At 47.0% G+C, this 15,746-nt stretch overlaps 1 protein-coding gene across 3 annotated transcripts in view; it reads right to left on the bottom strand.

Annotated features, from left to right (window-relative positions):
- Positions 1-14,771: 14,771 nt before the first annotated feature.
- Positions 14,772-15,746, bottom strand: part of Rasgrf1 (Ras protein specific guanine nucleotide releasing factor 1) — a 104,746-nt gene continuing 103,771 nt past the window's right edge. For all 3 annotated transcript variants that reach the window (XM_052189294.1, XM_052189293.1, XM_052189295.1), the window contains one exon: positions 14,772-14,908. In XM_052189294.1, coding sequence (XP_052045254.1) covers positions 14,816-14,908 — 93 coding nt within the window. In that variant the 3' untranslated portion in view covers positions 14,772-14,815. The remainder of the gene's footprint in view (positions 14,909-15,746) is intronic.

Consider the following 15,746-nt stretch of genomic DNA (forward strand, 5'->3'; position numbering starts at 1 on the left):
TTCTTTCTTTCTTTCTTCCTTTTTTCCTTTCCTTCCTTCCTTTCCTTCCTCCCTCCCTCCCTCCCTTCCTCCCTCTCTCCCTCCCTCCCTCCTTCCTTCCTTCCTTCCTTCCTTCCTTCCTTCATTTCTTCCTTCCTTCCTTCCTTCCTTCCTTCCTTCCTTCCTTCCTTCCTTCCTTCCTTCCTTCATTTCTTCCTTCCTTCCTTTCTTGGTAGTGTCTTGCCATGTAGCCCGAGGTTGTCTTAAACTAGTGATCCTCCTGCCTCAGCATCACAGCTACTGGAATTTAATATGTACTTATCATGGGGCTGGTTTTGTTGTCAGTTTTGCAGTCTGGCAAACTTTCTGCCTTTAAATAGAATGAGGGTTCTGATCGGCTAAACAAAGATACAGAACATTTGGAAAACAAGCACAAGAACACTCCCACCACCACCCACACAGTATGGACAGTGGTAGCACACACAAAAAAGACTAGATAAGAGAGGATTAGCTTGTCAGTTCTTTTTCTTGTAAGGTAAGTAGGGGCGGGGAGGGAAAACAATAGGCAAGTTACTAATTAGCACTGGAAGACTTGGTTGTTTTGTTTTGATATGCCACTCCCTATGAAGTCCCAGGCTGGCCTAGATATTGAAATTGTCCTCTTGCCTTAGCTTGAATTACAGGTCTTCACTACCATGCCCAAAACCTTACTTTTCTGTATGTAAGGATTAATTGAAGATAGAGGGAACTTTGGTATCACAGCAAATGAAACTGGCCTGTTGGGAAAGGGGCCATTCCTTCTCTATTGCCTATTTCTCCCATCATCTAGGCTACTGACTTCCAGCTTCTTGAGCCTTACTGTGAGTGATTGTATTTTGACTCCAGGTCTTGGCTGGCGGGGTCTAGTGCAGGGTCGTAGACCACAGAGGTGTGAGGTCTTCTGTAATTTTCATCTAACCGGCAGGAAGGAGGTTCAGGTCCCAGGATAACTTAGATTGGATTGTAGAGTAACTTGGGCCTTTCGTTGGCTTCACTTTAGATCAGTTGGCTTCCTGCTTAGCTCCTCTCATCGCTTCCCATCACTGTGGGTCAGAGAAGAGCCCTCGGAAGAATGTTTTCTGATTACACAAGGCAGCGTTTGTCCCCTGGGCAGGCAGGGAATAAGGATAATAGCATCTCTTAACTCAGCACCAAAAGCTGTACACTGTAGCCTAGCCTGTGGAGAGGCCCAGAGGCTGGCCTTCCATCACAGCCAAGAGGTAAGGTCACACTGTGTAAAAGCATCCTCAGACAGTGTTTGCTTTAAAATGGGTTCTGAAGAGATGGTTCAATAGTTGAGAGCCCTTGTCGTTCTTGTAGAGGACCCAGGCCCCACATGGTGCCTCACAGCCATTTCTAACACCAGTTCCAGCAGGTTCAGCAAGTACACACTTGATGTGCTCATATACAGAAGCTAGCGAAACAGTCATATGCAAAATAAGACAAGGAAACCTATGGAAACTAAGAATGGGAAGCATTGTTAAGTATGGAGTATCTGGGATTAAATTTCATTTATTTTTTTTTAGCTGGGTATGATGGTACATCTCTGTAATCCTGGAACTTGGGAGGTCAAGGATTACCCTGAGAAAAGCCAGTCTACATAGCAAGACTGTCTTAAAAACAAAATTGATGAAAATGTTTGCATTAAGGAACCAGGTATGGTGGTGTATGCAGTAGTCCCAGCACTTAGGAGACAGAGGCAGGAAGATGGAGAGATCAAGGCCAACCTCAGTTACATGGCAAGTTTGGGTCAGCCTGGGCAACATGAGACATTGTTTCAACAGTTCTCAACTCACCATGTGTTGCATAAACCAGGTGTGGTGATGCGCACCTGCAATCCAAGCACTTGGGAGGCGCAGGAGTGGTATCAGACATTTAAGGCCAATTTGGGGTATGTGAGTCTGTGTCTTAAACAAGCCACTGCGTTAAAATATGGTGGGTTTTAACTACTGAGTGGGAATGCCCATAAATTTTGCAACTGGTGTGCCTCACTTCTCGTTTTCTAATCCTGACGTCATCACGATACCCCAACCTATCGACTTTCCTAAATCCCTTCTGCTCCATTGTGTAGGAACCTGTCTAGTCTCAGCTGGTCTCCCATCTGCATCGGAGGAAGGTCAGAACTTCAGAACACATCTGCCTCCAGTTTCCTCCTCAGGGCCTCCTTTGACTCTGTGATGGGGCAAGACAGCGCAAAGGTTCTTCCCTCTTGTATTCTTGATGAGGCCTGTTTCCAAATTTAACTAGAATCTGATCTCTTTGATGGAGAATTCCATGGAAAACTACCCAAATCTATTCTAGGAGCCAAAGGTCGGGATGTCCTGGCTAATTTATCTTAGCCTTTGTTAAAACCACTTTTGTGCAGAACCTCCTCGGCTAACTATTTATCTTAGCTGCCCGTTTGTTCAGAACCCCTCCCCAGCTGCCGAATCACTTAGCCTCAGATAAAGTGTTTGCTTCAAACTGCGTCCTCTCTGAAGGCCCCTCTGCAGCTGCCGAACCAGAAGCCTCCATGAGGCCTCTGTCCTTACGAACCTCATGTGCTGTGTGCTGTATACCCGGGACCACACCTGGGTCCCCAAATACCAGGGTGAGGTCCCAGACAGCTAGAATAAAGACATTGATTGGTTATACACCATGTCTGAGTGGGCGTCTCTGATGGACTCCCTGTAATAATTCTCCCATCACTCATAAATTCTCGCTGCCCACTCACTTTTGTTGGAAATTTTAGATCTTCTGTGACACGTCTCTACTCAGATTATACTGATCACTACTGCATACATTGTTCCACAGTTCGGCTGCCTGTTCTGGGCACAGCGCCACCTTTAACTCTTCACTGTACTTCTCTACCGCCACACCCTTCTTACCCGTATCGGAAATTCCCTCTTCCTGAATTCCTAAGCTAATTGCCAGTACTTCACGCCAACGGTCTTGCTTAATTTTTGTCTGACTTGTAGAGTTTCCTGAGGAGCCTGATTGTGAACGGTCTAGCAATCTGAGAGCCTTTGCCTACACTAACTATACTGTGGGCTGGTGGTTCTGGAGGCCCGCAGCAACCCTGTACGTTGCCCTCATTGGTGAAGTGGTTGGGGTGGGGTTGAAGGCGGGTTGTGGGCCCAGACCCTTAGTGCAAATTAAAGAACAGTTTTCAGACTGTCCTGGAGATGGGTGAGCACTCTCCCTGGATGGGCAGAGTTCTCTGACTTCCCCCTTCTGGTACTCAGAGGCGGCCTGGGCTGTTTCTGGGTCATGAGTCACTTGGTCTGAGTATGGGGGCTAATTGCTTGGTAAACATCCGACGTTACAGATGCTGTGATAAGATCTGAGGAAAGGCCTGACTGCGCCTTCATGGAATCAGGTTGGCCAGCAGCGTTTCACCATCATTCCATGGTATTCCCTGAGCCAGCCACTTACATCTCAGGTTGGCCCCGCCACCTACCATGGCTCCATTCAAAGCATCTGTCCCTGTTCTCTGCACACCTCAGCACATGCCCATTAGGGGCCTGACTTACCTGGGACAGCCAGAGAGTCCTCTCTACCAGGGGCCCTAGGTTTCTATTACGGGCCTGCTTTTATTTGGTGTTGTGCCGGCCATGGAACCCTGGTCCTTACCCTTTCTAGTAAGGGCTCTTCACTGAGCTATAGCTCCCTCCATCCCCAAGGGCTGGAGTGCAGACTTCTTCACAGACGTGGGTCCAGCACAGGAATTCGGACCTTCACAGCTTCCCAACTGGGCAAAGGCTCCCCTCCTTAGGCAAACTGGTAAGTTTCTGCGCCTGAGAGGCCAGAGCCATCGTCTCTGCCTTGGCACCACTGCTTTGTGGACATAGTACACTCGGCCCTGAATTCCTGGGCTCAAGTGGTCCTTCTGTCTCAGCCCTGGTACCTGGGACTTCAGGTGTGCTTCTCTGCCCAGGATTTTGGTTTGACATTAAGGTTAAATTCACACATCGTAAGCAAATTAATCATTTTAGGCCGGGCCTGGTGGTGCACGTCTGTGATCCCGGTACTGGTGGAGGCAGCACTTTCAAACTCTGAAGGTTTGAGGCCAGGCTGGTCTACACAGGGAGTCTCAAGCCAGCCAGGGCTACTCACCGAGAGCCAAGAAGAAACCCAAACAAGGAAAGAACAACAAAACCACCCCAGCAGTTTAAAGTGTACACTTGAGGTGTTTAGTGTGTGAATAGTATTACATGATCATTATCTTCTCTCTGGTTTCAAAACATTTCATCAGTCCAAAAGAACTCTCTCCGACTTCTAGACTTCCCTGACAGCCATTGAACTTCCTTCCATCTCTGGATATTTCATATAAGAAGAATCATACGTTTGACCTCTCTGTGTCTGGCTTCTTTCATTTAGCATCCAAATTGCAGTGCATATCAACACCTTATTCCTTTTGGAGTCTGACTGTGTGCCAGTGCATGGTCCGACTGTGTTATTCTTTCGTTTTGGAGTCTGACTGTGTGCCAGTGCATGGTCTGACTGTGTTATTCTTTCATTCACACACATTTTGTTTAGTTCTACATGCTGACCTGTCGCTGCTAATACTGTTGCTTGCACAAATAGCTCTCTAATAATAGTACACATAGGAACAGTTTCTCACTCGGTCAGGATGGCCTCAAACTCTTTATGTAGCCAAGGGTGAGCTTGAAATCCTTATTTTCCTGGCTCAGCCTTCAAAGTGTCATCACATCCACTATTTATTTATGTCTTTCTTTAGCAATACTGGGAATTGAACCTAGGGCTTCAGGCAGGCCAGGCTGGCTTTCTCTGTTGAGCTACATACAATGTCAGCTTACTGTTATTCTAAAATGTATCAATAAATAAATCTTCCCAAAGTTTTGAATAAAAAAATCATCAGCACAATTATATTGCCAGATATCCATGTACGCAAAAGATTTTAAGGGTTTTCAGTAAGTTGTAGGAGTACAGAGGGCTCGTAGAGGCCGAAGTGTCAGAGGTCAGCTGGCTCAGGGTGACAGTAGAGACAATGCTTCTTGGATGGAGAGATAATAATTAATAGGCGACATAGCCTTGGACCTCATGGCCCGCTGGAAGTGGGAAGTTAGAGAGGAGGCGCTGTGGACGGGAGTGTTAGCAGAGGGGACAGGAATGGCGGAGAAGATGACAGAAGTGACAAGTCAGCGTGGCAGGAGGCATCGGAGGTGGGTGCAGGGAACCTGACCCGGGACAATGGCTTGACAGTTGGCTCTGAGGGTCTAGAGCCTACAGACGGGGTGGTGGCGGCTGGAGCTGGAGTTGTGGGAGTTACCTCACGTACAGGCTTCTCCTCAATGGAGTCATCAGTGCAGGAGTCAGGATGTGGGTAGATGCTTGTTACCTAGGTACGCACACACAGGAACTCAGTCCATGGGCAGGTGGGTGAGTCTGGGTGGTTCCTCTTTTTTGTTGTTTGTTTGTTTTTGTTTTTCGAGACAGGGTTTCCTCTGTGTAGCCCTGGCTGTCCTGGAACTCACTCTGTAGACCAGGCTGGCCTCGAACTCAGAAATCTGCCTGCCTTAACCTCCCAAGTGCTGGCATTAAAGGCGTGTGCCACCACCACCTAGCGGGTGTTTCCTTTATACTCCTCATCAGGACTACTGCTGGGAAAGACACTGTGACCATTCAGGAGGATGAGAGTGAGCAGCTTGGGGAGGGGCAGCCAGATGTCAGTGGCACCTTTTGCCGGGACATGAAACTTACACTAAAGGATACTGTGATGGTTAACCTTCTGTTTGTTTGTTTGTTTATTTATTTATTTATTATATGTAAGTACACTCTAGCTGTCTTCAGACACCCCAAAAGAGGACATCAGATCTCATTATGGATGGTTGTAAGCCATCATGTGGTTGCTGGGATTTGAACTCAGGACCTTTGGAAGAGTAGTCGACACTCTTAACCACTTCCCATTTTTCCAGCCCGTTTGTTTGTTTTGTTTTTTGTTTTTGTAAGTATCAAACCTTAACCCCAATTATTAATTTCATACACAACAGTGAACAAACAACAACAACAAGAAAACCTCAAAAGCAACCAAACAACCCCCCCCCAAAACACTAGCTCCCCTTTCTCATTAAGAGCCCAGCCCAAGGCCTTTGAGCCCCAATAAGGCCAGTGCTGGTCACACGAAAGGCTGGTTTTAAAGGTTATTGGTGAAATGTAGGCGGGGCTGTCAACACAAAGGATGCTTGGGAAAAGTGTCCAGACCATCCTCAGTGGAAAGAGACAGAGCTGTGCTGAAGAACAAGGCTCAAGGACTTCCCCAGAGAGAACAGAAACTTCCCAGGGAGAACCGAAACTCAGCAGTAAAAACCATGCATGACAGGAAGAAGCCAACAGCACTCACGTCCCAACAGCATGTGGCTCTGGTCTCGCCTCCAAGGGGAAATCATCTTAATCACCAGGCATAGGCTGACTGCAGCCCGGGGCGTGTCATCTTAGCAACTAAAAGAGGAATCAAAAATGATGTGATAGACAGATGAGCCTGTCCCTGGGCAGCATTAGGTTCAAAGGCCCCAACTCCTCCTCCGGGGACTATTCTCTGAAGAGTCTTTTCTGGGGACAACATATGGAAAGAAGCTGGCTGCCTCTGTCCTGCGCAGGTTAGCATAGCTGTACTGCAGGACCTGTGGAAGGCTGAGAGCTTCCTAGCACCAGAGACCTCCCGTGGCTTTCCCAGCACAGTGGGCTGGACAGAAGACTTTGAAAAGTAGCAGAGGTGCTGCGAGGAGTGGCTTTTGGTTTTACCCCAACCACTGCCACCTTTTCCCTTAGGCCCAGCCATTTGATGTAGACAAATTCCAGGAAGCACTTTAAACATGCACTGGTCATTTTCACACAGCTCTTGGCCAGGGACACCAGCTTCAAGGTACTACAGAAAGCCTCTCTCTGGAAGGTATCTTTCAGTGCATCCGCCACCACTGTCTTGTTCTCGTTGGTCATAGCCTCACAGAACTCCATGATATCAGGGAGGAATTGTCATATGCCAATGACAGCAACATCCAGGGACTGTTGAACCCCATTCTGGAGCAGGTAGGAGGGCAACGTGGCTGTAAAGTATGTCCTTGGCATTCTGAACAACTAGGCACTTGTTCTAGGACATTTGAGAGCACCAGACTTGTCTCATCAGCTTAGTAATTCTCCCCCCCGCCTCCCCAGCCCCCCAACCCCTGAGACCATGGGCCCAAGACTCACCTGGATCTGCCCCAGGTCTTGCTGGGGGAGCCAGGCTGTGTGGTGGGCAGGTAGGCGAGATAGTTCATGGCTGATTTAAATTGCAAGTAGCACTAGGTACCCTTGGCTGCCTGGTGGTTAATCTTGACTGTCATCTTGATGGGGTTAAGTATCCTCATGGAACCAAATGCCTGAGCATGTCTGTGGATCTAGGTTAAGTCAATCTAAGTGGAAAAAGACACCCTGAACTAAATAAAAGGAAGAAATTGAGCTGAACACATAAGTTCCCCTGCCACGATGAACACTTTATCCCTGGGCACTGGGCACCAGAATCATCTTTAAGCTGTCATTGCCAGGTGTTTTGTTTCTGTATGAGACAAGTAACTAAGAAGGGCACTAGGAAGAAGGCATCAACTTTTACAGTGTGCTGTCACAGGGTTGAATGGGGCCCTAAAAAAAGCCAGTCAAATATAGACACACCAAAAACCAAACCTGTCTTCCCAGGAATTAATCTCCAATCCAGAGCAGAAGTGTTGTTCTCTCCCATTCCCTCTCCCTCTCCCTCTCCCTCTCCCTCTCCCTCTCCCTCTCCCTCTCCCTCTCCCTCTCCCTCTCCCTCTCCCTCTCCCTCTCCCTCTCCCTCTCCCTCTCCCTCTCCCTCTTCCTCTCCCTCTCCCTCTCTCTCTCCCTCTCCCTCTCCTTCTCCCTCTCTCCCTCTCCCTCTCTCTGTCCCTCTCCCTCTCTCCCTCTCCCTTTCCCTCTCTCCCTTTCCCTCTCTCCCTCTCCCTCTCTCTGTCCCTCTCCCTCTCTCCCTCTCCCTTTCCCTCTCTCCCTTTCCCTCTCTCCCTCTCTCTGTCCCTCTCCCTCTCTTCCTCTCCCTCTTCCTCTTCCCCCTCCTCCCCTCCCTTCTTCCTCTCCCTCTCTCCTCCCCCTCCCTCTCTTCCTCTCTCTCCCTCTCTCTCCCTCTCCTCTCCCCTCTCTCCCTCCCCCTCTCCCTCTCTCCCTCTCCTGTCTCTCTTTCTCCCCCTCTCCCTCTCCCTCTCTCCCTCTTCCTCTCCTCCTTCCCCCTCCCTCTCCCTAGTTGAGGGCCTTGAGTTTGCTAAGCAGCTGTCTATCTCTGGGCTAGCTCCTCAGCTGCTTGCTTTCTTGAGAGACATTTTGTGCTTTATCAACAAAAGGTGCCCCATGTAGTCAGCTGTATAGGATCCTGAGGTTAATGGGTACTTTACTTAGGGTTTTTATTGCTGTGAAGAGACACCATGACCACAGCAAGTCTAATAAAAGAAACCATTTAATTGGGGCTGGCTTATAGATCTGAGGTTTAGTCCATTTATCATTATGACAAGAAGAGAGACATGGTGCTGGAGAGGTAGCTGAGAGTTCTCTATCTGGATCAGTAGTCAGCAGGTGGGGAGAGAGAGAGAGAGAGAGAGAGAGAGAGAGATGAAATCTCAAAGGTTACCCTCCCCTACTAACACATTTCCTCCAACAAGGTCATAATACCTACTCCTACAAGCCATATTTCTGAATAGTGCCACTCATTGTGAATCTATGGAAGCCATATCCATTCAAACCACCACAACGAGAAATACCAGTATACCTGATTTTGCCTTGCTTACAAGTTCAGCATCTTGGGTATGGCTAATTTGTGTGTGAAGTTGACTTTTAAAAACGTTACATTAGAGGATACTTATAGGCTGTGGAAAGACTCTTGCTAAACAAGCTGACAGCTGGAGACTGGGATCCCCAGCACCACATAAATGCTGGATGACAAGATGGCATCTTACAATACCAGCATTTGGAAAGCAGAGACAGGAGATTTGTGGAACAAGATGTCTGTATAGGTGAGCTCCATACGCTTTGGGTTTGATGGGGGAAACCCTGCTTTCTTTTCTATAGAAGAGTTAAATACTATTACAGGATGCTGTAGTCTTGGTATACAGTGGGCCTCAACAGAACAGACTAAAAACCAAATTAGTCATTCATATTCAAGTTTCACATGATCAACCCTAAACTCAGCTCTTTATTTGACCTTTAAAACCAAAGACTGAGGATGTGGTAGCATCTTAGCACTGGGGAGGCAGAGGCAGACAGATCTCTATGATTGAGTTTAAGGCCAGCTTGGTCTATGCAGTGAGTTCTAGGCCAGCCATTGCTACATAATGGCTGTCTCCAAACAAACAAATAAGTAAACTAAAACTGAAATAAATATACAAAAGCCCCACAAAAGCCAAAATCACAAAACAGAACCGTGGGAAGGAGAGATGATAGCCAAATCTTCAAACAGATTGGTCACAGTAGAATGAAGTTCCTTCAGTCCTGAGAGCTTGCTTAGAGGTTCTAGACAGGGAGAGCAGACACTTGTATTCTGAGTCCTTCAGTATTTGAGGAAGCATGCAGCTTCAGGAGGAATGCACATTGTGCGATGAGGGAGGAAGGGGGACACCTGCTTAGCCAATGAGATCAGCTGGTGACCAATAAGGTGACAGATGTCACAGCCAGATCATCCTCGCATTTTTTTTGTCTTAATCCTCACACAGGAAGTTACCTGATGTTAAGCATTTTTTCTATTGTCTTGCTCTTCCCTTTTTTGTAGGAAAAGGAGCTTTGAGATGACCAGATGACCAGTCAGCTGTGTGTGTATGTTCATATGTGGGTCAGCAAATGTACACATGTGGAGGTCAGAGGTCAACCTCCAATGTCATTCCTCTGTTCCTGTCCATGATTGGCTTCTGAGGCAGGGTCTCTCATTGCATGGAGTGCAATAATTTGGTTAGACTAGATGGTCAGTGTCATGGTTTGAATATGCTTGGCCCAAGGAGTGGTACTATTTGGCCCAGGTGTGGCCTGTTGGAGTAGGTGTGTCACTGTGGTCATGGGCTTTAAGACCCTCATCCTAGCTGCCTGGAAGTCAGTCTTGTGCTAGCAGCCTTCAGATGGAGATGTAGCATTCTCAGCTCCTACTGCACCTTGCCTGCCTGGATGCTGCCATGTTCCTTCCTTGATAATAATGGACTGAACCTCTGAGCCTGATTAAATGTTCTTAAAAGAGTTGCCTTGGTCATGGTGTCTCTTCATAGCAGTAAACAACCAACTAAGAGAGTCATTAAGTGCCAGGGCTCTTCCTGTCTCTAGCTCTGCATTGTAGACCCGTGCTACCATGCTTAGCATTTTTATATAGATTCTAGGAGACTAAGCTAGATTCTCATGCTTTCAAGGCCAGCTTGTTACTGAGCCTTCTCCTTAGCCCTGCTTATTTTATTTTGTTCTGTTTTTATCTTATCGTATCGTATCTTATCAAGGTTACAATGTGGCCCAGACCTGACTACCCAACCTTCCTGTTTCTGTTTCCTGGTGGGTTTACAAATGAAAGCCACACCTTCTTGTTCTGTGTTAAGTATTTCTTTTTCTTTTTCTTTTTTAAAATCACCCTATTTATTTTATGTATATGGGTACACTGTAGCTGTCTTCAGACACACCAGAAGAGGCCATCAGATCCCATTCAGATGGTTGTGAGCCACCATGTTGTTGATGGGAATTGAACTCAGGACCTCTGGAAGAGCAGTCGGTGCTCTTAACTGCTGAGCTATCTCTGCAGCCCCACTGTGTTAAGTATTTTAAGGTTGAGTATTTATCTGAAGTACTTTTGACCATAAGTGTTTTATGGTTAAGATTCTTTTATTTAAATATCTTTTGCATACATATCAGATGAGGTATCTGGAGACAGGGAACCTAAGTCTAAAAGTGAAATTTGCACATTATTTCTTGTATATCTTATACACATAGCCTGAAGACAATTTGCTATGCCATTTTAAAATTTATTTAAAGTGTATGGGTGTTTTTCTTGCATTTGTGTCTGTGCACCAACTGTCAGGTCCCCCAGGAACTGGAGCTTTAGATGGTTGTGAGCTACCATGTGGGTGCAGGGAACCAAACTCAGATTCTGGAAATGTTGTGGAGGCTCTCTTAACTGCTGATCTGTCTTACCAGCTCCCAGTGCACCATTTTTGATGTGCTGGTTTTTGACAGTGCTCCATCTCATGAAGTCAACTATATAATTTTCTACTTGTGGTACCTGGTGCCTCATTGGGAATCAAGAAGTTTTAGGTGTGGAAACATTTTGGAGTTTGGGTTTTCAATGAGTGATTCTTGGCTTGTGTTGGCTCGATTAATTCTACTTTGTGATGAAATGTAATTTTCCTTTTTAAAATATAACATACGTAGCTATTTTGACTTCATGGATGACTGTTTGTGTACCATGTGCATCCCTGGTGCCCGTGGAGACCAGAAAAGGGTGTTGAGTCCCATGAACTGGAGTTGTAGACCATTGTGAGCCACCATGTGGGTACTAGGATTAGAACCTGGGTCCTCTGAAAGAGCAGCTGCTTTTCTAAACCACCAGGGCCATCTCTCCAGCTGCAGATGATATTTTCATATTCAGTTTTTCAGATAAGGAAACTGAGTCTCTGAGAGGTTCAGTGACATTGCTGGACCCATTTAGCCAGCAAGCGCTTGTATTAGTGGCTTCTTTTGGTGCTGTGACTAAATCCCTGATAGAAAGCAATTCAAGGGAGGAATGGATTTTTGACTCATGGCTCAGGGGACATAGCCCATCACGGTGGGGAAGACATGGGAGCAGGAGCATGGGCAGCTGGTTACATCTCCAGTTCTTCCCTGCCTTCCTCCCATTACCCTTTGTGTCTCGCCATGGATTGGCCTGTGGAAACCCAACTTTATTTAGGATGGGTGTTCCGGCCTCACTTTAGACCTTTCTGGAAATACGCTCTCTCCCTGACATGGCTGGAAGCGAGTCTTCCAGGTGATCCTAAGTCTAAGCAAGTTGACCATGAAGATTAACGACCACAGCGGTGAAGCTGAAGGTTAAATCTAGGCTTTATCCTTTGGAGATCTTTCTCTACTCTGCCCTTTCTTTAGTCCCATCATACGTGGGAAGAGAGAACATTCTGGAGTGGAGTGGAGGGACTGAAGAGAAGTTAGAGAGCCATCTGGCTTCATGTCCAGGGGAAGGCGGGCTCAGGAAGCACTGCAAGCAGGCCTCTCCTCTCAGGCTTTCCACTTGTGACTGAAGGTGGTGGTTATGGATTGCGCTGAGGAGACTTTTGAGGTGGATGCTGGACCCAGGACTCACAGCGAAAGACCCATGCAGTGACCAGCTACCTCCTCCAGGGGGCAGTGCTCAGGCCTTTCCCATCTGCCGATCTGCTCCCCTTCCCCTGTTATTCCTGGAGGCTTTGGAATATGCCATATGTGTAGACATGGCATTACCCAAGTCTTGAGTGCTCTTCCCGTTTGGAATCCTTTACTCTGGATTTCCATTTATTTTTGTGAGTGTGTGTGTTTGTGTGTGTGTGTGCGCACGCGCATATGTGACACAGTGTGCATGGGGTTGGAGGACAAATTTACACAAGTCCGTTTTCTCCTTCTGCCATTTGAGTCCCAGAGATTGAACTCAGGTCCTCAGGCTTGGCAGCAACCTTCGCCTGCTGAGCCGTTTGCCAGCCCTCTTCCAGGCTTCCTATGGCTTGATTTCCTACTTCTTTCCCAGCAACTTGAACAGCTTGCACATTTGTGCCAGCATTTCTCAAACACTGTAGTTCTCTCGTGCTTCTGGGACTTTTTGTATGCCACTCCCTCTGCATGACACGCCCCTTCCCCGACTCTCTGCCTGGCAGGATCACCTTTTCTCAACATTGATGCCATCACTCGTGGAACTTCATTACGCCCCCCCCCCACTATGATACCCCACTTTGGGTACTTTCTCCACCCGTGACTGGCAGCATGGCTGTTGTAGTCTGTTCCTCTAGTCGCTGAAAGATAGCTATGCATTTCTTCCCTTCCTGTTCCCACTGAGAACATAAGTCCTCGCTCCTTGCACATGACATATAGAATGATTATGTCATTCTGAGGTTTCTGGGGCTGGTTTGTAAGAAGCCTTGCAGATGCCGACATAGGGCAAGACACTCAAGTCACAGAAGGACGCCACTCTGAATGATTCTGTTGACAGTCCCAGAGCAGCACCTGGCCAAATGTCACCTTCCAGCTGTGTGAGATGGCCATTTTGGGTATCTGGGCCAGGAGACCTTCATACGACCCAAGCCCTTGCTTCGAAGTCCTGTTCAAGACTATAGCCTAATGGCAGTCCCCAAGTAAGAGCTGCTAGTGCAGCCCAGTCAACCAATAGAAAGTAATGCAAACACTTTTAAGCCATTCAATGGTTTCTGGGTGGTTTGTTTTGGGGACAATAGGTAATGGGATCAGTCAACCTCATCAGACCAAAGCAGGGTTGATGTCACTGTCGATTGAGAGCTCTGGTGCTAGCCCAGGTAAGGAAAAACTCTCATCCAATATTTTTTGTGGGAGCAAATTAAACCTATGAAAACTTACCATTCACTCTGAGATAGAATAGGCTTATTAGCAAGGGGTAATCAGGAAACATATATTTTTACAAGAATGGAAATTGTTTTTTTCCCCAAACAATCTGTAAGTTGAAATATTATGGGGCTTGAAATAGATAACTAGGTATTGCTCACAGCAAATATTGTTTGTCTGCTGTAGTGGAGCACTCCTGTCACTTCTGAGTGACCCTGTATTCTCTTTACTATATAATGTAAACAAAAAAATTACGGCAATCTTCACAGAATAAGCACTGCCTTGTTATATTCCTGCCAGAGGGCATTTAGACAAGACTAAAGTATGTGCAATAAAAATGTTCGGTTATTGATTTCCTAATTCTACATCATGGGACTAATTACCACAAGGTATACAGACTCAGGGTATCTCAACAGGCAGTGGAAAGAGGAGAAGTGATATTTTTTGTGTTTCTGACCTCCAGTGGAGCCTGGGCAGAGGTCAGCCAGGGTCATGACAATTTGGTGTTTAGATTACATTTTCCACGAGAACTTCTAGGGACACACCCACTTCTACTGAGTCTGCTCCTCATGCTATCGTGTTCTTCCTAGAGCTGAGAGCAGCATGCTGCTAGAAGTGGCTGCATTTGGTGCAAGGGGCGTGGCTCTCAGGCGAGAGGACTCCCTTCCAGCCAGCTTTATTGGGAGACAAATGGGAATGTTGAGAGCTGCGTTTTTGGCTGAAGAAGCTGCTTTGGAAATCGGCATCCCCGTCAGCAGGGAGAGGTGCCAAGGACTGGATCTGCAGTATGGCTTCCCCCTCCTCTCCCCCACCCAGTTATAATGGCCACATGGGACATGGTGGGGAGGATGCCTGGGTAGTCTGAGCCAACACAGGGACCTGGGCTGGCAGGGATGAAGCAGGACTGGAGTTTGAGATTTGTGTCACACTGGTTCTGTCTCCTTCTCTGATTGAATGAGGGCCTGGGAGAGCTACGGGGAGTAGAGCTGTTTGAAGGGACAGGCTTCACAGAAGGCGAGGCAGAGGTTGAGAGTGCAGACATCTATATATTTAATTCAGACATTGTATTTCGGTTTTGCGGGAGAAGAGATTACATATTCTCAGGGAAGCTGCGCACGCTGGGGACAAGTACAGAGGCATGGAGTGGCATCTACGACATTCGATATTGTGCACGGGTGTTCACAAAAGCAGCTGGGGGCGCCGTTACGTTACAGCGCAGGTGTGGAGTGCAGCCACCTCATGTGGGGAGTTTTGGTTCAATCAGGAGGGAGGCCGTGTACAGACTGTCGTCGTCCAACACGAAAGATTCATCCAGTAAGTACTGAGTTACCTGAAATGAGAGAAAGGAGCAATAGAATTGTGGGAAATCCCGGGCTATGGACAACAGGTGTCTTGTGAAAATTATCTTTCTTTTTTTCATTTTTTTTTGAGACAGGGTCTTATTCTATAGCCCAAGGCTAGCCCGGGACTCACTATGTAGCCCAGGTTAGCCTTGAGCTTGAGACCACCCCTCTGTTCTAGTCTGCCAAATGTAGAGATTACAGATGTACATCATCATCGTAACTAGTGGAACCAAACCTTTGGCAGATTCAGGACACACATGTGTGAGATATACTGTTTTTGGCTTCCTCTACCTCCGGAAGGGGTCTTGTTATGTGACGAGGCTAACTCTAGCTTCGAACACAGGATCCCTTGTCTCAGCATCCCAAGTGCTGGCACCACCATATTTGGCTGTGTTAATATAACTTTTTCATTCCATCCCCTCTCCCTCCCCTTGTTCTCCTCCCCCCTCCCTTTCCCCCTCCCTCTCCCCCTTATACTTTTTCAAGACAAGGTTTCTCTGTGTAACAGCCTTGGCTGTCTTGGAACTCACTTTGTAGACTAGGCTGGCCTTGGACTCACAGAGATCTCTATCTACCTTTGCCTTCCCAGTGCTAGGATTAAATGGGTGCACCACCACAGCCAGCATATCTTTTTTTTTTAAAGAAAAATTATGTTTTAAGATTTATGTTGTGTGTATTTTTGCTGCAGTTGGAACTGCTGAGTTATGTCCACAACTCCTATATTCTCTTAATAAAAGTAATAAACCACACATGGTAAGAATGAGCCCTGACTGCTTTTCTTTTCTTTCTTCTTTTTCAGTTGATCACTTGAGGAAATGTTTTGGG

Source organism: Apodemus sylvaticus, chromosome 7 (assembly GCF_947179515.1).
Source record: "Apodemus sylvaticus chromosome 7, mApoSyl1.1, whole genome shotgun sequence".
NCBI classification, from domain to species: domain Eukaryota; kingdom Metazoa; phylum Chordata; class Mammalia; order Rodentia; family Muridae; genus Apodemus; species Apodemus sylvaticus.